Source organism: Fulvia fulva, chromosome 9, assembly GCF_020509005.1.
Source record: "Fulvia fulva chromosome 9, complete sequence".
Lineage (NCBI taxonomy): Eukaryota > Fungi > Ascomycota > Dothideomycetes > Mycosphaerellales > Mycosphaerellaceae > Fulvia > Fulvia fulva.
In genome coordinates, this window is record NC_063020.1 from 1661076 (window position 1) to 1685218 (window position 24143).

General features: G+C 46.0%; 1 protein-coding gene across 1 annotated transcript; it reads right to left on the reverse strand.

The window, feature by feature from the left end:
- Window positions 1-254: 254 nt before the first annotated feature.
- Window positions 255-3236, reverse strand: CLAFUR5_09191 (Frequency clock protein; the record flags this gene model as incomplete). Its single annotated transcript, XM_047908339.1, has 1 exon — window positions 255-3236. One exon carries the CDS (start codon window positions 3234-3236, stop codon window positions 255-257), a length of 2982 nt encoding a protein of 993 aa, XP_047766202.1.
- Window positions 3237-24143: the final 20907 nt, after the last annotated feature.

Sequence of the window (24143 nt, forward strand, 5' to 3'; positions counted from 1 at the left end):
GATTGCAGATACATGTTCTGGTGAAGTGCTTCAGCCGATACTGTAATGCTTTGCCAGAACTGCAGGTGGGCGCAACGGCTAGTCAAACTCTAAGATATACACGGCCCACTTCTTCGGCTCGCTAGTGAACCGCACACGGAGGCCCGACTGAGCACATGGCATTGAACATCAGGTCGAGATTGACGATGCTAGGAGCAGTTCCGCAAGGGTATACAATGATATCTGTAATGCTATAGTGCACGCTAAACAACTATTCACGAAGCAACATCGTCCATGTCATCGTCTTCGTCCTCGCTGCACGATGCATGACGAGGGTCCTCGACCTTTATACTGTCAGCAGTCTTCGACCGCTTCAGATTCGGTCCCGGACATTTCGCAAGAGCCTCACGCACAGCGCGGCGATACTCTTCACGACTGACATCCGCCGCAGGGCTGGCGAAGCCACTTCCTCCTCCCGCCGTCGCAGCACTACTGCCAGCTGGGATTTCTTCGGCTAAGCGATCAGCCATGTTTGCGTCATATTCTCTTTCTTGCGCTTGGATAGCAGCAGGGTCAAGTTCACGAGCAGCAGCTAGGAGATCGAGCGAACCATCGTCGGACTCCTCGTCCTCGCTGTACTCTTCTTCTTCGGCTGCATAGTTGAGCTTGATGGGCTGCGGAGATGCAGCGAGTGGGTAATCGTGGAGGGAGCCGGGTGACATGGAAAGTTCCTCGTCCGCATCACTCTCATAATCATCACCCAAAGAATCCTCGCCAAATGGCATGAAGCTCAGTGCTGGCGGTAGTTCCGCAGGTGGGAGGATTTGCTGCTTGGTCCAGATGATTCGTTGCTGTACGGCAGCCCGGCTTCTCTGCTTCGAAGTATCATCTTGCAAGATCCCAGCTAGCCTGCTAGGGATGCGTTGTTTCGACAGGCTTTCCAACGATGCTGCAGTGTGATCCAAACGAGCCTGCCGGCTCTCTACAGCAATCGCAAAGTGATCGGCTGGCCAAACACCGCCAATGCCGGTGACCTCCATTTGGACGCTCTTCCTCAGTGAAGCTTCGAGATCATTTCTTCGTGGACTGTGGGCCGGGAAAGATAGCTCTAGATCGACCGGGATTGGATTATCGCTCAGATCCATAGGCTCCGGCAACTCAGAAGCCTCTGCGAGAGGACCACGCTTCTCAGCTGTTCGCGACGATTCTGCCTTCCTTTGCGGAACCCCAAGCGGCACTGCAGTGGCAGGTGTATAAGGAGGTGCATTGGCATTGCCGACGGTTTTGCGATCGCCGCTGAGGTCGGTACAGAAGCGGGCGTTATTGTAGAAGATAATTGGCCCGTCCTCTCGAGTCTTTTGCTTCTTGGACGACATAGTGCGCACGCCAGAACTGGTCATACCTAATGAGTCGCCTGCCGGTGCAAGGAATGGAGACTCATCGCTGTCATCGTAGTCGTCGGAGGAGTCGGCTTCATCAGTGCTGTCCTTGTGGAAGAAGAGGGGGGTGTAGTTGAGTTTGTTGGCCTCAGGCTGATCGCGCTGGTGGAGTGTCCTAGCCAACGATCCCGACGATTTTGCGCTCTCGCGGTGTGTCAATTTTGGCCGCTTTCGTGGGCTTTGACCGTCCGGTGTGTTGGTGCGATCCATGGAAGATCCGCCTGCGCTACTGCCTGAATGTGTGATGGAACGGCCTCCCTTCCACCGGACTTTTCTGCCATCAGCAGACACCTCGAACTTTGAGCTGCACTCTGTCAAAGCCTTGTGCACGAAATCGGCCGTCACGTTGATGGTGTGTAGTTGTGCCATATTCCGTAACAGATTGAGGTAGATCCAGCCGTGTCCATCCTCGGGTATGTCGTTTGGGTCAGGGGGAGAAAACCCCAGGTGGCGCATATACCGGATGTTCTCAGCGGGAACTTGGGCACGCTCCGGGTCCAGATCCAGCGGCCTCGTGGGTCGTTGTTCGTTAAGATCTTGCTCATTTTGTTTTGCAAGGTTGCTCCTCGAGAGGACTGAGTGTTGCCTGCCTGGTTGATTCTCTGCAAAATCTCTCTCTGGCGAATCACCATAGCTGTCTTGTTTAGCATCTGGATCCACGTGTGCTCGCGACATCATATGGGCTTCTCGAACGCCCTCCAAGCTGGCGCTTCCACCTTGTGCTTCGCTCTCGACTTGATCTGCCCGCGCGGCAGAGTGCGAAACCTCCTGTTGCTGCATCGGTTGCTGATGGCCGCCAACCGCCCCTTTACCAGCAAAGAGCTGCTCAAGTCGTCTGGCAACAAGCTTTTTCTTCGCGCGCTCCGTCATGTTCGCAGGGTTCGGCTGCACGAGTAATCGTTCCGGAATATGATGCAGGTACGACTGTATGTTGGATCGCATGCTTCTCCGTGTTGTCGACGTGGGCACTGGTTGATGTCTACTCTCGTTTCCGGAGTGAGCATTCGAACCTTGGCCTGACATGGACATCGAGGCATAGGCAGAATCAGTGTTCTGCAGCGAGGTCTGCGATGAGGCCGTCTTCTGCGTTTCGAGCAGAGGCTTCAGTCCTGCGTATCCATTCGCCGGGAAAGCTCCAGTTCCCAGACTGGCGGCAAACTTGCGTAGCGTGTCTTCCAGCTCTCGCTTTTTCTCCGCAGGCAGGCCATGTATGCGCACCTCGAACAGCTTTTCGTCCTTGAGGTGCGAATCGTGCAGCTTCTGATACTTTTTCAGCTTTCTCTTCAGCTTCTTGTTCTCGATTGTGAGATCATCAATAACACCTCGGAAGTCCTCTGTACTGCTACCATCTGTGTTGAGATGAGCGAGTCCTGTTCGCATCGGCAGGGCAGTTGATGCATCGTTAATGCCGAGATACTGTCGCATCTGTTGCTGGGCCTCTGGTGGTGTTTGCGACGAGGACGAGTTGCGCATGAAGAATGGCGGCTCATTATCGGCGAAGGAGGTGTCGCGAACGTCGTTGTTGGACTTCTCGAACCACTTGTCAGCGTTGCTGCTCTCGCCCGAGCTGTTCCTGCCTAACGGTGCGAGACTGGACGGCGAGTCGCTGCTGCCGGCGGTGGCGCGGGAACCTGTTGCGGGATCGTCGCTTGAAGAGTCACTGGCGTCCTTGACGGGCGTCGGGGGCTTCGTCCTCGGTGAGTGGAGGAGGGATACAGAGCGATGGGCTGGCGGTCGGCGGGGATGGGACGACGATGAGGTGTGCGCTTGTTCTGGCGGGGTCATAACAATCATCGGCTGAGGCAGTTGGTCGGCCATGAGTTCTGCTAGGTATGTTCTCGCCACGTCTGGAAATCCATATGGTCTAGGGTCAGATAACCTCGCAAGACAAGATCGGGACCCTCTCCGGTAATCTTGGTATAGTACGGGTATGGGTGTCGTGATGAAGGCGTGGGTATGGTATGCGATTTGTTGCGAAAAGAGGCAAAAGTTGCGACTGAGGGAACCGCGTCTGATAGAGCGCAGTCACTGCCATCGAGATTGGGTGGTCAGAATAGGGCTCCAGCAACGTCAGTTGGTACAGCCATCACGCGCTGCATCTTGCAACAGGGAGCACATCGGACACATGGTACTACCAGTAAGGCAGCGCCGCAGCGGAGTCCGCCCGCGAGGACACGGTCGCTGCAGGAAGGCTCCCTCCAAGCTCGATGCATGAGAAGTCATATCGCACGATCGGCTCGATAGGTGCAAAGCAGCTTCGATCTGAACAGCATGCTTGGCGGACGCTGATCGAGGGTCGTTCAACCGATGATGCTAGCGCCGGTCAGCTGCTTACCGAGACATGCACAACTTTATTGGCTAGAACTTTGACCACGCACGATGATCGAGAACTCGTCCGCTCGCCTATGACTACAATACTACGAGTCGCTCAGTGCATAGCAGTGGCTGCTGCTAATACCGATGCGGCGAAAAGAAGAGACATCAATGCAAGCCGACCACGAGATTTGGGCAAAGTCAGCAATCGGTGAATCGATGCATCGACGACGATCCTCAGAAGCCACAAGCTTCGCCGCACCCCAGCAATCGCCGCACCCCAGCTCGGATTCTCGCGTTCCGACACATGGTGTTGCTGGCTTGTATCAATTGCCACACACGCTCAAAATACACGATATGTAGCTCAAATTGCTCAGAATAGCATCGCGAATACAGAATAATTATGTTTCATGTTGATATATCGCTGCGTTGTGGTGTTGTTGATGGGCTCAGATTGAGGTGCGAAATCTGAAGCCGCATCGGCTGAACTTCGGGTTTCTGACCCAGCTTTCCCAGCTTGGGAGCTTGAACCCGGCGCCAAGCCAGAGATATGGGCTTGGGCGACCACGACACTGCACCACAACGACACGGTGCATCAACACCAAACTTACCAGGCAGCCAGATATAGGTGTGAAGATGAAGCTCAGGTAATATGAATGTCATAGGGCAATGCGTTGTTGGTTCTTTGGGGGGTGGTCGAAAATTCCCGTCTCTACAGTCCTGGGCATAGTTATTACAACCCCTGTTCTTCCACCTTTCCTCATTAGGAAGAATGTATCCACTGCTTGGCGTAGCTCACCACCTGGTGTGTCCTCCATTGTTGGCTACTACTGCCTCGCAGCGTTCTCGCATACTCTTGCATATACGTTGTATGTCCTGAGGTGTGAGCTTGGCCCATTCTTGATAGTGAGATTGAAGGTAGCAACACCTTCTGAGATGGACATGGATAGCCGGAAGTGGTTAGCGTAAATACAGGGGTTGTAAAAACTATGCCCAGGACTGTAAGCCCGCTTGCGACATCAGCGCGATAGCAGCGCTTTCTCACCACCTCAAAAGCAGCGGCAAAACCCCTGACACACGTTGCAACGGCGCGATTGCGCGCATTTCCAGCGACAGCCAATGAGAGCGCTAGAAATAGCTGTCAATCACATACGAATACTTACTATAGTGGGTTCCTACCACAGCTCTTACCAAAGCGTGAAGGATTTAACGCGTATACGTAGCTGTCGTTATAATACTGCTGCTACTACTAAGGGTGAATGAACTGCTGCATAGGCGTAGTGGACGCGTAGCCGTACGGTTGCTACAATAGTCGTTCTTACTATATATAATACTACTGATCTTGCTACGCCTATTAAGCCTATTGTTGTTATTGACTTACTAGTAGCTCGGTGAGCTGCTTTAACTGTCCTTCTAGTACGTCCATTCGATCAGGTAGTTTCGCTACAGATAGCCCTCTAGGTAATATAGCACTCGGATTGCCTTCAACGTTGTTATAAGTAACATCTCCCTTATAATACTATAGACCGTAATTACGTATTAACTTCCGACACGCGTACGCTCGAGTCGTATAGCTAGTCTTATAGTTATAGAACACACTATCCGGTACTATAGCCTTCCGCTACAAAGTAGTAGGTTAAGGTGTTAGTAAAAAGCTCGATAGCCGTAGATCCTTAGCCTTCCGTACGCCATTCCTATTAGTAAGCTCGAAGGCTATATTACTACGGTATACGCTTATAACACCTACTATTAGATTGCGAGCAGGTAGATCAATTCTTCTACGCTTATTAGATCGTCGATTAGGCTCTATTAGAGGCTTATATAGTATAGTACCTACTATAGCGCGATCGATATACTAGTAAATATCGAAGTCTATTATCTATAGAACACCTCCTCTCTTAAGTAGCTATATATTGCGGTGTATATACGGCAAACTAGTCGTACGGCGATAGTAGCCGTTATACGTATAAAGATAACACGTATAGGTAAATGTAGAGTACTTATATAGCTTGCCCTTCTTATCTCTTTTAATACGGAGCCTACGCTTAGCTTCGGCGACTGTCTTCGTAACCTCCTATAATACGTAGTCGTAGATACCGTAGACACCTATCTTAGACACGATAGGCCTTACTTTCGAGTAGAAGTTGCTAACTAAGTTGCTAGTATATAGATAGATTTGTTATTCCCCTATTCTAGGACCCTATCCGGCCTATATAGGTATATATCTATTATTATGTACAAAGGGAAACCCGAATAGGTGAAAACCCTTCCCGCCCCCGACTACTCCTTATCTAGTTTAGCTTTCCCTCTAAACGTACGTAGTCTATATTACTACCCCGTTAGCCCCCGCTCCTAGCCGGTCTCGTCGCGCTACGTCGTGTCCTCTCTTCCTATACTGCTCCTACTAGGCGGTACTATTCTAGCTAGCCCTTCTCTAGTATCTAGTTCGTAATGCGCCGTAGGTCCTTAGCGTTATTAAGAAGTGCCCTAATCGTCCGGTTCCTCGCCTTTACTATCTACTCCCCCCTTCCTAGCGACCACCTCGGATAGACGAGGAGTACGTACCGTACGTTCTAGGAGCGATAGCCGTAGGGGTAGCTAGTATTCGTGTATCCTAGAACCTTTCTCTATAATAGGTACCCCTAGAGGCCGATATGTTCGCTTCGTAGTTAGGTTACTATACTACTCTATACCCTCGTAAGGCGGTAGTAGATAAGCTTCGGGGGGTGCTTAACCGCGGATTTTATAGCTAACTATTCCTTAGATTGTCCCGCTAGCTAAGGGCGTCTACTATACCCTACAACCTAGTTGTTCCACCTCTCTTTCTATAGTTACTCTACAAACGATTTCTTACCTTCCTATTATATTACTAGCTATTCGTCCCTTACCCGGTAGTTCGGCTCGTTTCCGGGTCGAATGCCCCTATACGCTAGTACTGATTCGCGGGCCCTTATAACTATACTAGCGATGACCTTCTATACTAGGTACTATGCCGACTTGCCTAAGTAGGAGGTCCGTAGTCCCTAGATATATAGGTCGATCGGCGGTATAGCGGTCTCGTACTTAAGTATCCTCGTTAGTGTCGACTTATATACCCCGGTAACCTTCCTTAGGCATTAGTTTTAGATCTTCGCTAGCGGCGCGACGAGTCCCTTCGATAGGTAGGCCCTCTCGCCTAAGGACTACACTTAGCTACTATAGGTAAGGACTGGCCGTATAATAGCCGTATATAGAAGTCGTAACTACCGGAAGTCCGCCCCCTATATAGACGTAGTAAGCCTCTAGCATAATGCTATATTCTGTTTAGCTTTCCGTAATATTGCCTATACGTACTTCCTCTACCGTAGCGCCGGGTCTACCTATAGTCCGAGGATCCTAAGCTAATTTGCCGGGTTAGTCGTATACCCCTATATCTAGATAGAAGCTTGCATATTGTAGAACCGTGGCCGGCGCGTAAAGTGTATTAGATTATACTTTTCTAGGGCAAACCGAGCCCCGTGCCTCCTAGCCTAGTCCTCGTAGATCTTGTACTTCTCTTCTAGTAGCCTATAGTTCTCCTTAGTCGAGGAAGACTACGCTAGGATGTTTGTGTCGTCTACGAAGCCGCTCGTAGCGGTGTTCTAGGATTCTAGGGCTAGGAGTAGCGTCGCTATAAAGAAGAGGAATAGAATAGGTACTAGCGTTAAGCCTTACGGGATTCTAGTATAGACTACTTAAAATGGGCTTCTATACTAGCCGACTAGGATCGACGTACTACGGTTTTGGAGGTAGGACCGTACGAAGTTAACAAGCCACTTAGGGAGTCCTTTCGACCTTAGGATATAGAGTAGCCGCGGGTATAACACGTAGTCGAAGGCTCCCGATATGTCTAGGCTAAGTAAGGAAGCCACCTTGTCCCTATTCTTATACTAGATGGCCTTTACCTAAGAGGTAATAAGTTCTATCGCGGATAGCGTCGATCGCTATAGGCGCGCACCTATCTAGGTGTCCGGGAGTAGGGAGTGTTCCTCTACCGCCTCGGAGAGTCTCGTTATAACTAGCTTCTTAAGCGCCTTCCTAAGAGTGTTAAGGAGCGCAATTAGGCGGTACGACTTTACCTACGTATAGTCTTCCTTCTACGGCTTACGTAGGACCACTGTCGTCGATTGTTTAAAAGCTATCGGGTAGTACCCGGTCTGTAGGTAGGCGTTAAAGATCGCTATAACTACTAGGGCTAGTTGATCTCTACACTTCTTTAGTAGCTCGTTTAGGATCCTATCCGGCCCCGGGGCTTTCTTCGCCGGTAACTTCCTTAGTATAGCGGCAACTTTTCCCTCGGACACCTCCTATTAGACCGCGATACTAGGGGCTAGGGGAGTAGAGCTATTTATGTCGCTTAGATTAGCCTCGACTAGGGGCGGGAAGAACTTGCTAGCTAGTAGACGCGCCTTAGCCTCGGGGTCGCTAACCGGGCCACTAGGCGATTATAGCGCTAGGATAGAGAAGGAGGGGCCCTATATAGGGTCCTGTCGGGCCCATTTTGCTAGCTTTTATATCCTCTCTAGCTTGCCGGCGATTTCTTCTACTATAGCCCTCTAGCAGACTACTTTCTCCCTTCGTATTATAGCTTTCTTCTGTTAGTATACCTCCCTATATACGTTCTAGGCCTCCTCGCTATAGCTGCTCGTCTATACCCGGCGGGCTCTCCTTACTTCTCTTACTACCGTAGTGCACTCCGGCGTCTAGTATAGTTTAGACTATATCGTTAGTTAGGTAAGCGGAACGTAAAGTAAGGTCGCTTTTCTTATTTCGTCTATCAACCCCTAGACTACTTCGTCTATCTCGTCTTTACTATTGTATTACTGCTACGCGATCTAGACTAGCCTCTTAGAGTTATCGAGGTACGCCTAGATGTTAGCCTAGTAGGCCTTTCCCTAGTTTAGCTTAGGGGTTCTCGCTAGTATACGTTATATCTATATCGTAATAGAGGTCCTAACTAGTATATAGTCTAACGACGCCTCGAGTTTATGTTCGATCCTATAGTAGGTTACCGTATAGTAGTAGCTATCTAAGATCTAGGAGAGGTCGATCGTGCCTTAGAGTCCCCCTCTCTTCTAGGTACCTAGGTCCTTCGGGGTATTAAGGGTAATTACGTTACTCGCTATCAAGTCGAGTACTTCGTCGGCTATAGGGTACGACTATATAAGGCTTTCCTAGGAAGGGTAGTATATATTGAAGTCTCCTACTACGATATAGCACCCTTGTCTCTTAAGCGTACTGTCTAGGTGTCTATAGACCCCTAGGTCGCGGCTAGACCTCGAGGCTAGCGGTTGTATATATAGGTTGTATATCTAGGTACTACCTACGTAGAGGGAGGTAATATCGCCCCCGCCTTCTTTATCTACGTAGTATACTACCTCCTAGTCGGATTCTAGTATATCCTTACTAACATAGAAGTACGTACGGGGTCTGCCGTCGCCTCGTAGGTATATCGTATAGCCTAGTGACTTATAGGTCGTTAGTCTCTTATAGTACGGGTTAATCTATAGCTCCTAGATTATAAGGACGTAGTAGACGCGCGGGTCCGCCTCGTATAGGAAATGGTTCTAGACTATATCCTTGCTATAGTTAACGTTATACTAGATAATACTAAGCGTGTCGAGGCTAGTTATCGGTATTAACAATCATTTCCTCTATATCGTCCTATGTCCTACTGCCCTATACGTCCTAGTCTACGCCTATCGGCTATATACTAAAGGGGAGCCGGGCCTAGTTAGATTCCCTCGCCGTAGCTAGTAGAGTACGTAGCCTCCCGTACGCCCTAGGTTACGTATCCTTTATATCGTTCTCGGCCCTAGGGCGCTTATACCCGACCGCCGCTAGTTAGTTCCGGTATAGGCTAGCCTTACGGTCGCCGTAGAATCTTAGGGCGACGGTTCTGTTTATGATTGCCTTGTTTTTCGCTAGTTTCCGCTATAGGCATTCCGTACTATACGATAGGTAGTGCCCCGGATAGTTCGCGTACCGTCTCGTAGTCGATATATAGTCCCTAGATATATAGTCTCCTATATAGTTTAAGTAGGCCTACTTATTTATACACGTATAGGTTTGGTGTCTATACTATTAGCATTTGAAGTATTAGAGGACACGAAAGGATAAGGAGTACTTTTCTACTATCTTAAGGCTATATTACTAGACTAGGCCTTGTTCTATCGCTAGATCCGCCGCTTTCGCGTCTTATAGCTATACTATTAGCGCCGAGGCCTTCTTACCTTCTGGCCATTTCCTATAGAGCCAAGTCGCCTTCTAGATTAGAGAGTTAAGAGTGACCGGGTTGCCCTCTTAGAGAGCGCGTAGGTGACCCTAGTTAGTTAGGTCAAACTCCTTAGGTATATCGTAGACTAGGATCGTAAATTATTTCGTTAAGACCTTCGCTAATACCGTAACCTTAGATGCCTACTATAGCTATACCTCTAGGTGCCTCCTAGTAGTAGTAGAGCTAGTATAGATCTATAGAGTACCGTTAGACTGTTAGTTCACTACGACCACCCCTAGTTAGTTAATTCGTTAGGCGAGCTCCTTGTTCGATAGCTTCGTAACTTCGGCCTAGTCTTCCTTTACTACAATGCGGATCGTAACTATATCGTACGTTAGGCGGGGGCCTAGTATCGATACCGCGACTGATGCCTAGCTATAGGGGTGTTGATTCCGGGTGGCCTTACTAATCGCCTAGGACGTCGTCCTTATTTCTTGTTGCCCTCGGTAATACGATAGTATAAGCGCCGTACGTAGCTAAGTGATCATTACCTATAGAGACCGGTAAGGGAGCTAATCGTTAGTTTCTATACTTTTTACGTCCTCTATAAGTTGCTACTAGTTGTCTTAGGGGGGCTTCGCCTATAGGGCCGTAGGCGCCGTTAGTACCGTAGCCTAGGCTACTATTACCTAGGAGTTGCCTAATGTAGCTAGGCACCTCCGCGGCGTTTAGAGCTGAAGAAATAGGGTAAAGAGAGCTTTAAGCTATCTAGATTAAATAAGGTAGAACTCCCTTAGTCCTAGGGGTAGTAGCCTACTTTATATATCGTTAAGTATAGTTAATAGTAAATAGGCCGAGGAGATATACTTATCGACTTAGTAGGTAGTAGTTGCTAGTATATACTAATACTCGTCTACGTAACCTACGGTAGTTCTTATAAGCCTACTACTATATAGGCTAGAGCTAACTAAATATATTATATAGGTCATTCCGAGCACTATAATTGAGCTAGAGCTTTATCTAGTTATAAGCTGTTATAGTCTCCCTATAGAGAGTACAGAAGGTGGGGACAGAAGAGCCTTAGAGTGCTTAGAAGTCGTTAAGAAGTGACAGTCTAGCTTAGTGTATAAGCGCTAAGAATTATATACCCCGTAACATTTACTACGGGACCTAGCCCTCCAAATTCACCCCTCTACTAAACCTTAATAGATTCACTTCGGCTCGTAACTATATGACTTACGGCACTCCCGCGAGTACCCGCGACTACGCTAGACCCTAGAAGAAGCACGTAGAAGACTCGGAACGTAGGGTAGGTTGGAATAAGGTTTTAAGTAAAGCTACTAAGCGCGGCTTCGTACGGGTTAGCCCTATTAATACGGGGATACGTACTCGCGAGGGTCGCGTATAAATATCTAGCCTTCCCTAGGCCTCTCTTGCTTCCTTCGTCTTTTGTTTTGTATAGTAATTATACTATACCCTTTTGTATCTACACTTCGTACCTATATTCTCGCTTTTACCCTTATATCTTATAGGCTAGGCTCTCGCCCTAACATTATAAAAGACTAACAAACCGTTAACTACTCGAGTCATCCTTATAGGTAACTACGCTACCGATAGAGGTGTTAACCTCGACAACTAAGACACTCTATTCCACTTTAGTGAGTAGACTAATATCCCCTTCTCGAACGCCGCTACCTTCGGTACCTAGGCAAACGCTAACCCCGATACCGCCTACGCTCTTATTAACCGTACCGTCTCCTCTTTCCGCGAGACCGCCTAGTAGGTCGAGCAAGCAAACAACTAAGTAATATACCTTTAAGGTATTATAAACACCTTCTAGAACCTCGCCCCGTACGCCGACGATAACCGCCGCTAGCACTTCTCTAAGAAGGTTAACGACCTAGACGAGTTCGACGGTAACAAGAGTAAGTTTAAGGCATTTAAGACATAGCTCACTATTAAGCTATTAGCTAATGCCGACTACTTTCCGTAAGAGAAGGACAAAGTCACGTACGTCTTCTCCCTCCTTCGGGGAGACGCCGCGGCTTAGGTATAACACTATATCGATAACGCTACGTAGACTATCGGCTGCCCGGACGTCCTTACCTTAATATAGGACCTCCGTGCTACCTTTAGTGATCTAGACCGTAGAGCCACCGCCTAGAACGCTATCTATAACCTCCTCTAGAAGAACAAGAGCTTCGCCGAGTACCTCGCGGCCTTTAACCGCGACATCGGGTTTACCGGCTATAACGAAGAGACTAAGAAGAGCACTCTCCGCCGTAGTTTATTAGTAGAGCTTCTTCGAGCCCTTAAGGACAAGGACGTCGGTACTATAAGCTTCCGTAAGCTCGTCGAGACCTACTAGCGCCTCGACTCTAATATAAAACATACCGCCTCTCTCCTCGCTTCCCGTTCTTAAGGTCGTTAGCCTCGTAGTCCCGGAAGCCACTTCGCTACTCTACTAGGCGCCGCCGCTCCTACGGCTCTCCCTCCCGTCTCTATAGGTAACGCTATAGATCTTAGCGCTAGTACCGCCGTCCCTCGAGTCTAGGGCCTCGTTAACGGTAAGCTCACTCCCGAAGAGAAGCTTCGCCGTCGCTAGGCCGGACTCTATACCTACTACGGCGGTCTAGGCTATATCGTAGCTAACTATCCGTAGCTCGCTACCCGTAACGCCCGTAACCCGGTTCGCGGCGCTATCGGCGCTATCGAGCCTACTCCTACTACTCCCGCTAAGTAGGAAAAAGCCTAGGTCTTCCTTATCGACGCGATAAAGACTAAGAATAACGTTTACCGAAAGTAAAGAGAGGAAAGAAGTTGAGGATCAATATAGTATAGCTAGACCTATACGACGAGACGGGCAAGGACTACGCTTATAAACCGTTCGTTACGAATATAAATATCGGCTCAAAGAAACTCTCTTCTTCTAATCTCACTCTTATAGACACTAGCGTACTAGGCGAGTCTTTTATAGACTATAAACTCGCGACCTCTCTTAACCTCGAACCCTAGGAACTAAAGTACCCTCGTACCCTTAAACTCTTTAACGGCACGGAGACTACTACTAGTAAGATTACTTATGTTATATACACGTTAATCACCCTCGGAGGCAAGCGTATATCGATTACTAGCTTCCTTACGTCCCTACCGTATCAGAAGTTTATCCTCGGCCTCCCCTAGTTTAGACGACACCGACCTATTATCGACTAGACTTCCCTTACTATTAGCTTCCCTCTAGAAGTTCCTCCGGCACCTCCGCCTTCTCCGCCGCCTTAGCGCGGTCCTAAGTATACTAAGATCTTCTAGGTGAACGCCGCTACCTTCACTACTACTACTAAGTAGCCTAAAGCTTAAGTCTTCGCCGCCTCTCTCCGCGATATCGACATCGCCCTTAAGAAGCTCGATAAGAAGCGTATACCTACCGACCCTACTACGAAGGTCCCTCCTTAGGTACACTACATCCTCTACGTATTCGATACTAAAGCCGTAGACGAGCTACCTCCTTATCGCCCTTACGACTATAAGATTGAGCTAGAAGAAGGTATAGAGACACCGTTCGGACCGTTATATTCTATGTCCCGAGAAGAGCTTATCGTCCTTAAGAGATACCTCGAAGAGAACCTAAAGAAGGGGTTTATTCGAGCGAGCCGTTCTAGCGCTAGTAGTCCCGTTATGTTCGTTAAGAAGCCCGGCGGTAGTCTACGCTTCTACGTAGACTACCGAGGCTTAAACGCTATTATAAAGAAGAACCGCTACCTAATACCGTTAATTTAGGAGACGCTCGAGCGCCTCTCTAAGGCTAAGTACTTCACTAAGCTCGATGTCATCGCTACGTTTAACAAGTTACGAATAGTAGAAGGACACGAGTATCTTATAGCCTTCCGTACTCGCTACGGGCTGTTCGAGTCGCTCGTTATACCCTTCGGCGTTTATAACGGGCCTAGTACCTTCTAGAACTTTATTAACGATATCCTTTAGGAGTTCCTCGATCAGTTCTACACTACCTATATCGACGACATCCTAGTCTATAGCGAGACTAAGGAGGAGCACCGCGAGCACGTCTATAAGGTCCTTTAGAAGCTCGTAGACGCCGGCTTATAGCTCGATATCGATAAGTACGAGTTTAAGAAGACCGAAGTCAAGTTCCTTAGTTTAATTATTACCGTAGACGGCATTAAGATGGACTAAGAGAAGATCGACGCTATCGTCGAATAGGATGCTCCTACGAACGTCAAAGAGGTCTAGGGTTTCCTAGGCTTTACTAACTTCTACCGCCGCTTTATCTACGCATTTTCGGGCGTAGTACGCCCTTTAACGAAGCTTACGCGTAAGGGTAAGAAGTTCGCCTAGACCGACGAATGCTAGGAGGCTTTTAACTTGCTTAAAGCGAAGTTTATTAAGAACCCGCTTCTACGGCACTTCGATTTCGAACTAGAGACCCGTATAGAGACCGACGTATCCGACGGCGTAGTAGGCGGTGTCCTGCTATAACGCCGCTCGCCTAAATCCCCCTAGTTACCTATCGCCTTCCTCTCTAAGAAGATGACCGCTACGGAGTATAACTACGAGATCTACGATAAGGAGCTTCTCGCTATCGTTAAAGCTTTCGAAGAGTAGCGCCTCGAGCTCGAAGGCTCTACTATGCCCGTCTAAGTAAGCTCCGACTATAAGAACCTCGTCTACTTTATAAAGAGCAAGCTACTTAATCGTCGCTAGGCCCGCTAGAGCGAGTTCCTCTCCCGGTTTAACTTCGTGATCTCGTATACGCCCGGTAAGGCCAACTCGATAGCCGACGCCCTTACCCGCCGCCCTAGTAACTCTCTAGTTAATCGAAGAGGGGGCCGGCAAATCGTAGGGCAACAAGTCATTAAAGAGCATAACCTCTCTTCCGAGCTTCGAGAGTACCTATCGAACGGCTAGCCTACGCTCGCCGCTTCCTTTACTACTCTCGTACTCGCTCCTACCTACCTTAACGAGAGTAACGATAAATCCGAGCCTAAAGAATACGCCTCGGACGCTAAGGACTTGAACAACGATAAAGAGGGCTTAGTAACGACCGACGGCTTATCCGAATTAGACTTTAAGGGGTTTAATAATAAGGAGCAGCCCGAAGGCATTATAGCACGAGTACGAATAGCGTACGATGCCGACATAGACGCCTAAGAGTTAGTTTAGGCCCTTGAATCTAGCGCGAGGACATTCCCGGGCTTCTCGCTATCCGAGTACGAGCTCTAGGGAGGTGTCGTCTACTTCCGTAAGAAGCTTTACGTACCGTAGCCCGAAGGCTCTAATATCCGAGCTAAGATTCTTTAAATTATCTACGACTCCGCCTCTAGGGGTCACCTAGGCGTAGCTAAGACCTATAAGCTCCTCGCCAGGTATTACTAGTGGCCGTATTCCTAGAAGGACGTCCGCCGCTACGTACTAAACTACGCTACTTACCGAAGAGCTAAAGCTAACCGCTACCGTCCCTACGGTCTCTTACACCCTCTCCCGGCTCCTAATCGTCCGTAGAAGCACATTACTATAGACTTTATCACCGATCTTCCTTACGGTAAGACCTTTAGCGGCGTAAAAGTAAAGGCCCTTCTAGTGATCGTGGACCGTTACTCTAAGGACCGGTATATAATCCCGTGCTAGAGCATAACCGTAAAGGAGACTACTCGCTTATTCTACGAATTCGTCTAGCGCTTTTAAGGCCTCCCGGATAGTATCACCTCTAACAGAGGCACCTAGTTCATCTCGCACTTCTAGAAGCGTCTATATACTATCCTAGGTATTAAGTATAACCTCTCGACCAGTTTTTAGCTATAGACCGACGGCTAGACCGAAATTACGAACGCTATCCTCGAGTAGGTCCTTCGTTACTTCGTCGACTACTACTAGAAGGATTGGCCTTAGCATATCCCTACGGTAGAGTTCGCTACTCGTAACTAGGACTCGGAGACTACTAGCTACTCTCCCTTCTATACTACGAGAGGTTACTACCCTCGTATAGGTATAGAACTAGAAGAACCTCTCCCGCCTACCGAAGACGTAAACGAGCAAGTAGTAGACGAGTTCGCTACTATACTCTTACAGATCTATAAAGAAGTTCACGACGAGATAGTGTACGTATAAGCAATCTACGAGGATCAAGCTAATCGTCGTCGCTAGCTAGCTCCCGACTACTAAGTAGGCGATATAGTCTACCTTAACTCTAAGAACATCAAGACAGACCGCCCCTCTAAGAAGCTAAACTAGAAGAACCTAGGTCCTTTTAAGATCACCGAGCGTATTAGTTTATACGCCTACCGTCTAGCTCTTCCTACGAACATAAAGATCTACGACGTCTTCTATCCCGTACGCCTTCGGCCGTCGGCTAAGGACCTATTCCCGAACCAAAACTAAGACATACTAGGTCCTCCCGATAAAGTAGAAGTCGACGAGCCTATTAACCTACCTTCTAACGACTATACCGTCCGTAAGATCCGGGGAATCCGCGTAGAGCCTAACGACGTTAAAGGACTACCGCCGATTAAGTATAAAGTCGAATAGTAAGGTTGCCCTAAGTAGCATACCTTATAGGAACCTATCTAATATATCATCTTCAATCGTTAAGCAATCGAAGAATACTACGCCCGCGTAGACGGCCTAGAAGTCAACATCGGCAGGCTCTTCGAATCTAAGCTCTTCGACGGGGCTTACTAATAGTATATCGACTATAACATTAGGCCTAGGCCTAGTACTAAAGCTGAACATCCTCGATATATAGAACTACTACGGCTTCGTAGGAACTGAGCTTTGTTCGGGGGGGCTACTATTATAGTCTCCCTATAGAGAGTACAGAAGGTAGGGACAGAAGAGCCTTAGAGTACTTAGAAGTCGTTAAGAAGTGATAGTCTAGCTTAGTGTATAAGCGCTAAGAATTATATGCCCCGTAATATTCACTACGGGACCTAGCCCTCTAAATTCACCCCTCTACTAAACCTTAATAGATTCACTTCGGCTCGTAACTATGTGACTCACGGCACTCCCGCGAGTACCCGCGACTGCGCTAGACCCTAGAAGAAGCACGTGGAAGACTCGGAACGTAGGGCAGGTTGGAATAAGGTTTTGAGCAAAGCTACTAAGCGCGGCTTCGTACGGGTTAGCCCTATTAATACGGGGACACGTACTCGCGAGGGTCGCGTATAAATATCTGGCCTTCCCTAGGCCTCTCTTGCTTCCTTCGTCTTTTGTTTTGTGTAGTAATCATACTATACCCTTTTATATCTATACTTCGTACCTACATTCTCGCTTTCACCCTTATATCTTATAGGCTAGGCTCTCGCCCTGACATAAGCACCCTTATAACGCGATATAGCCTTCTCGTTATAGTAATAGACTTCCGAGGTATAGTAATAAGTAAACCGCCTTATATATAGCTACTACTAGGTCTAAAGGTAGGTTACTATCGATAGATACTTCTAATAAAGCTCCTTACGCTATTCCTTAAATAACTACTCGTTAGTAGACCTTAATATAACTTGCTAATTACTTATAAATTAATTACTAAGCTCTAACTTAATCTAATAAGTCCTACCCGCTATATCTTACCGTAGTACCTATACGAAGTTACCGCCGAGCTTATAAAGCTTAGCCTAGATGTCCTTATTAATATATATTAAATAGGTACGAGTTACGTAGTAGTAGAAGACGGCGGATTATACGAAAGACAAAGAAGGACCTAATAGAATAGCGTGTATCTATATATAGTATCGCCGGTATTAGTATAGGTAGATACTAGGTGTCCGGATATTTACTAGCCTATAGGCTAGTAAACCCTAGTCACGTGATCTAGTTATATAATACACCTACACCTACATACTTGTCCTACGGCCTATATGTTCTTAACACTCCTACTTAGGCTATATAGTCTCCTACAATCCCTTTACGTAAGCTAGAGCTACCTTATAAAGTTTTAGAACTACTAGCTATTAAGGGGCTTTATTAACCTATTAGTAGCTATGTCCTTTATATAGTAGTAGTCTACTATAATCTTCTTCTACTACTAGAGATGTCTAACATAGTTATATATAACATTAATATGCTTTGACCTTTTATATATATAGGCATCTTTAACAAGTGTCAAAGCGGCTTAGTTATTACCTATAAGCTTGACTAGCCTTAGCTCGTTAACAGTGCCCTTACTTACCCTTATACTCGGCTAGAAAGAGCTCTTTCCCACTAGTTCTAGGCAACCTATTTCCCTAAGGACAGTAGCAAGAAATTGTGACTACTTTATAGCTACGTTTATAGCTATAAACTCAGCTTCTATTGTTAATGTTATAATAGACTTCTACTTCCTACTCATCTAGGACATAGGTGATCTATAAAGGAACTATATATATCCTAGAATTAAGACTCTATCCACTTTGTCTATAGCGTAGTTAGAGTCCGAGTATCCCTAGAGATTGCCCCCTCCCTTTCTATATATAAGACCTAGGTCTAGGTATGACCGTAGGTATCGGGAGAGCTTCTTTAAAGCCTTTATATACTACTACGAGGGATTAGCAACAAATGAGCTAATTCTTCTAAGGGGGAATGCTAAGTCTAGCCTTATCATTGTTATTAGCTACATCTAGGTACTATTATAGCTCTAGTAATCCTGTTTGTTACACCTCTTATCTATAGGTGCCGTAGGTACTAAATGCTCGTAGCTCTCTATAGGTGAGTAGGTTAGCGTAGCCTTCTCTCTAGCTATGTTCATCTTGGCTAAGTTAGCGTAGATATAGTGTCCTTAATCAAGCTTTAAAGTGCCTTAGGACCTATCTCTTATAATCCTTATTCTAAGGATCTTTATAGGTTCACTAAGATCTTTAATCTTAAACACCTTTCTAAGCTTAGCCTTAAACCACTAAACATCTAATAGCTTCGGAGCTATAATAGGTATGTTATCTATATAGGTAAGGACTATAAGGTCTCTATCCGTATAGATAAGTAGGCATAGATCTACCTAGGACTAGGTAAATCTAATCTTCTCTAGCTTCGTAATATAGAGCTTGTTCTAGTCTCTAGCTACTTGCTTAAGTCTATAAAGGCTTTGTAGGACCTTAAATACTATATTTAGAGGTGCTTTAACTCCTAGGGGTAGGATTATATAGATGTCTTTAAGAAGGCTACTTTAGGTAAAAGCATTATTTATATCTACTAGGTGCATCTCGAGATCTCTCTTATATACTACTGCTATAAATACTCGGAGAGTATTATGTCTAATAGTAGGTACAAAGGTCTCTTCGAAGTCAACTCTATATTTCTATAAAACCCCTCTTATATTTAGTCTTGCCTTAAACTTCTTAATAGCTCTACTAATCATTCTTTTTATATCAAAGACCTACCTAGAAGTAATTAGATTCGTACCCTTTAGCGGTATAACTACTTCCTAGGTATTGTTGCTTACTAAGGCAATAAGTTCGTTCTCAATTGCCTCTCTCTATATATATATCCCTATTCGGGGTCTCCTACGGCTACCTTATAGGACTTTGGAATTAGCACTTCCTACTAATAGGCTATAGCCTGCCTAATAGTAGCAAATGTATATTCTTCTACGTCGTTTAGAATCTCCTCTACCTAGCTTATTATAGGGTCTAGATAGAACATCTAGGCTATAAGAGCCTTATAGTGTTTAGCCTTATACTCTTTAGAGTTATTATCTCCGTCCCCCCTTAACCTCTTATTACCTACAACCTAAGGTGGCGCTAGGTATTCGGATAGGTCGAACTGAACGACATCTTCTTTTTCTTTTATTAGAGTATCCTAATCTCTAAACTTCTAGTATTCCCTAATGTCCTTTAGGGGAGGGGAAAGTTATATAAATAGCGGTTACTATAGTATTAATGACTTAGGTAGGTTCTGTATAGATCTACCGTTATCGGCCTTCGATAGTATTAAAACCGCCTTAATATTTTCTCCTAGCCTTCGTAACGGTGTCTCTAATAATCCCCTATCGGAAAATTTCGCCCTAAAGGGCTTCCTCCTAATAGGACTACGCTATAGCGCTCGACTCAGCTAGTTAGTACAGGTGATACCAAGATCTATATCTCCCCCCTTCTTATTCTTAAACTAGTCGACGTGACTATACGCTTTTATTACTTTTATGTCGGGATCCTAGAACAGCTATTGTTTTGTAGTGTTTTCTAAGTAGCTTATAAACACGGCTTCTTTTCCTCGGTTTATTAACTTGTCTCTCCTTAAGCCTTAAGGTTAGGCTCTTAGGTCTATATAGACTATAGCTTTACATCCCTAGACGCGGAAATGGTCGACTAACGGTACTTAGCTAGTAAAGGCTTCTTCTAGTAAAAGAGCAATACTATTAATAATCGGACTATTAGGCAGTCTGTTTCTAATTATAGTCTATACTTATAAAGCTTCTAGCTAGAACTTAACTAGTATACTAGAGTCTTTAAGTATAGCCCGGACTATATTCTTAGAGGCTTAAATTGACCTTTCTATAGGTCTATTTTAAAGAGAGTTATAGGCATTAGTTATGTCTATCTAAGTACTAAACTCCTTCTCCTACTCTTTTAGTAAGGCGAGAATTTCCTTTATACTATCACTACGGATCGTAGATAGAAAGTACCTTAACTACCGTTCTACCTAGACCTTCTAATCCCGTAGGGCTATAGGAGCGTCGCTCCTAGCCTTTAAAGGGATTACCCACTTCTTCCTAGAGAAGTTGTCTACAATCTTAAGCTAATATTTGTATCCTAGCCTAGAGACTACGCCCTAAAAAGGCCTATAGATATCAATAAAGATAAGGGCTAGCCTCTCCCCTTTCCTCTCTATAGCAGGTCCTTTAAACTTCCTTATATTTATAAGGGAGCAGACCTTACAATTCTAGTGTTTAGAAGGAATAGGGATGTTACGGGTAGCCCGCGACCCCTTACTATAGCTACGTCGGCCCGGCTAAACCGCGGACCTTCTATATCGGGTTAGCGCGGCTTAGCTTTACTTTATAACTTCGCCGCGCCTCGCGCTCCTCTTTCGTAGCTTCGTAGAACAACAACTATCTCATTCGGACCCTATAGTACGCGCGCCCTTATAGTTTGTTCTACCTTACTACCTAGATCGCGGATCTAGGTAAGGGACGCGTAATAATAGGAACAGACAGAACCGTAGAACTCGAGAACGCGTAGAGCCGTATTAGAATATAGAACACGGTAAGGCGTATAGCGCGTAGATACCTAGAGAACGTAACGCGGCGATACTATTAGTAGGTAGTCGCGCGCTCGTAGACAGTCAGGATATAGGCACCGTTACGCCTCCCCTAAACCTAGATAATATAACTTTATAAATAGCGAACGGCGGTATACTACCGCTACCTAAGCCTAAGGGCAAAAGCAAGTAGCGTATATCTCTTTTCCCCGACCTCTCCTCTTTTCCTTAGAGTTAGACATAGGACGATAACCGGCGGGTTATAGTAGACACCGGTGTCGCGCTATAACAAGAGATTAATAAAGCTTACTAGAAGGCCTTCGAGCGAGAAGAAGGTAGTAAGATTGACTTTATAGAACTGTTCGAGTTTAAGCTCGAAGAGAACCTAGGCGGCGACCTAGACGAGGTGTATCTATTACTCGACGAGGTAGAACATATTCTCGTATCCGAATACTAGAATGTTACCCTAGACAACCTTACGACCCTTATATCCTAATACCCGAAGACTACCTACGACTTCGTACTATAAGTAGTTAATACGGCGATTACTAAGGGTAGACAACTCGATATAATAGAGCGAGCTAACGACCTCTAGAACATCTAGTATACTACGCTATATACCGAATACGACCGCATCTATAAGATGCTACGAAGTGAAGAGCTTGTTATATAGAAAATGGTAGTAGATCTTAAGAGTAAGAAGGATTACGACCTAGCTAAGTTATAAGAGCTAGGGAAGAAATATAAGGAAGCTAATAACCTATATAAGCAGTTTAGCGAGATCTACGAGAAGGAGAAGAAGAAGGCATAAGATGCTAAGGCGAAGAACTAGGCCCTATAAGAAGAAGTCGATGACCTAAAGGCTCGGCTTCAAGTAGGAGATACTATATAGAACGGAGGTAGGGGCCGCTTAGGCCGCCGACCCTCTCGTTCCCGCCTACGCGAGACCTTACTCGAGTAGCTATTACGTAGGTATCGCGAAGCTACTAGTAGAGGGGGCGGTAGCAGTAGTAGTAATAACGATAGAGACGACGATGACCGTAGCGATAATAGCCGAGGACGTAATAACGACCGTCCGCGACTAGGACCTAATAACAGTCGTGACTCGAGAATACGTAATACCCGTACCTAGACACTACTAGTTAACCTTCTAGAACGTCTCTTTACTATTAACCGTACCCTTACTCGTAGTATAGAGATCGGTAAGGGTATACCTAACCCTAAGCACTTTAAGAACGATAACGACCCTAATTTCGATAGCTAGTATAGTAGTGTTCTCCTAAAGCTAACTATAGTAACCTTCCGTACTAAGGCAGATAGTCTACGCTTTATATATAGGTAGACGTAAGGTGATCCTTAGCGAAGTATTAAGCCGAGGATCCCTATGCCTAGACAGTAGTCCTTTAACGAGTTTAAGACTAGAGAAGAGTTGTTAGATTAGATAACACGCTAATATAGTATACGTAATAAGGGAACTAAGGCTATAGTTAATATTACTACCTATAAGTAAGAACAAGGCGAAACCTTTATAGCCTTCTATATACGCTACTCGAAGTTACGCGCCTAGATATTATAGACCGATAAGACCGAGCTTATACTATTCCGTAACCGACTAAACCGTAAGTACTTTATTAAGACCTTCGGCGACCGCGAAGTCGACCGCCGCCTAGATAGTATATAAGACGTTATTAAGGAGTATACCGTACTAGACGAGAGCTTCTACGAGACAGATCGACTATACCCGTAGAAGGAGCGCCCCCGTAGTAATAGTAACTCGAACGGTAATAGCGGCTAGAATAACTAGAATAACGGTAACGTAGTTACTAGTACCGCTACCGGTATAGTAGGTGCCTTAGTATAGCGCCTACTATAGTACGCTAGTACTAAGAAGAAGGAGGATCTGCCGACATATCTATAGAACCTACCTACGCTTAACCGTAAGTAGCGCGAAGACCTTAAGAAGTAGGGTAAGTACTACCGCTACCGTATAGGTTCTTACGTATCGACTAACCCTAAATACCTAATATATAGGTACGATAGCGACTATTGCCTACCGCGTCTACGTAATACTACGCCGAATCCGAACGCGAACCTTAGTTCCCTAGCCGCCGATCCGCGGTAGGGAAATAGTACGACCGCTACCTAAGCGTAGTAGATAGCGGTTATCCGAACTTCCTAGGATAGAAAGAGTATAAGATTAAGAGACACGGAACGTAAGAGACGGTAATAGACTATAGTAAGGAGCTTAAGATATTGGTATACGTACTAGATAAGTAATAGCTAGCTATACACCCTTATATAGTATTACCCGTAATGATATAATATAGAAAGGCTCGAGGCCTTATAGATTCTACTTCTACCTCTCTCTTTCTTAACTAGAAATTTATACGTAAATATACAATACCCCTAATCCCTTTAACGTAAAGCCGACGACTAACACTAGGAGATAGAACGGCCACTACGCGGTAGATTATACACGCGGCCCCTATAGACGTAGTTATAGGCGATTATTACGAGTAAATATTATACTACGTTACCGACCTCGAATACGACATCGTCTTTAGCCTACCGTAGCTTATAGCGTACAACCTAAACATCTTCTAGGAGATAGGCGAGGTAGCATTTAGGTCGGATTACTACTTTGGTCACTATCTATAGAATAAGACACCAATAATAGTATAATCCCTAAACTACCGCGAGAAGAAGAAGTAGGTACTAGTACGGTACGGACTAGAGCCCTTTACTAGAGAAGTAGCGAGCTTTATAGCAGGAGGGGTAGAGCTGAACGTCTTATTATATGACCTAGAAGACATAGACGATGAAGAAGTAGACTACTAGGGCGTTTCTTAACGCGCGTAGGGGATGTACGCGTACCGGCCTAGGGCTAAGTACTTCTATATTATGCCTACTAGGCGTAAGAGCGACGGCGGAGAGCTTAAGCTAAGTGCAATAGCTACTAATAATCTAGACCAATTCTTGAACAAGTAGTTTAATCACAA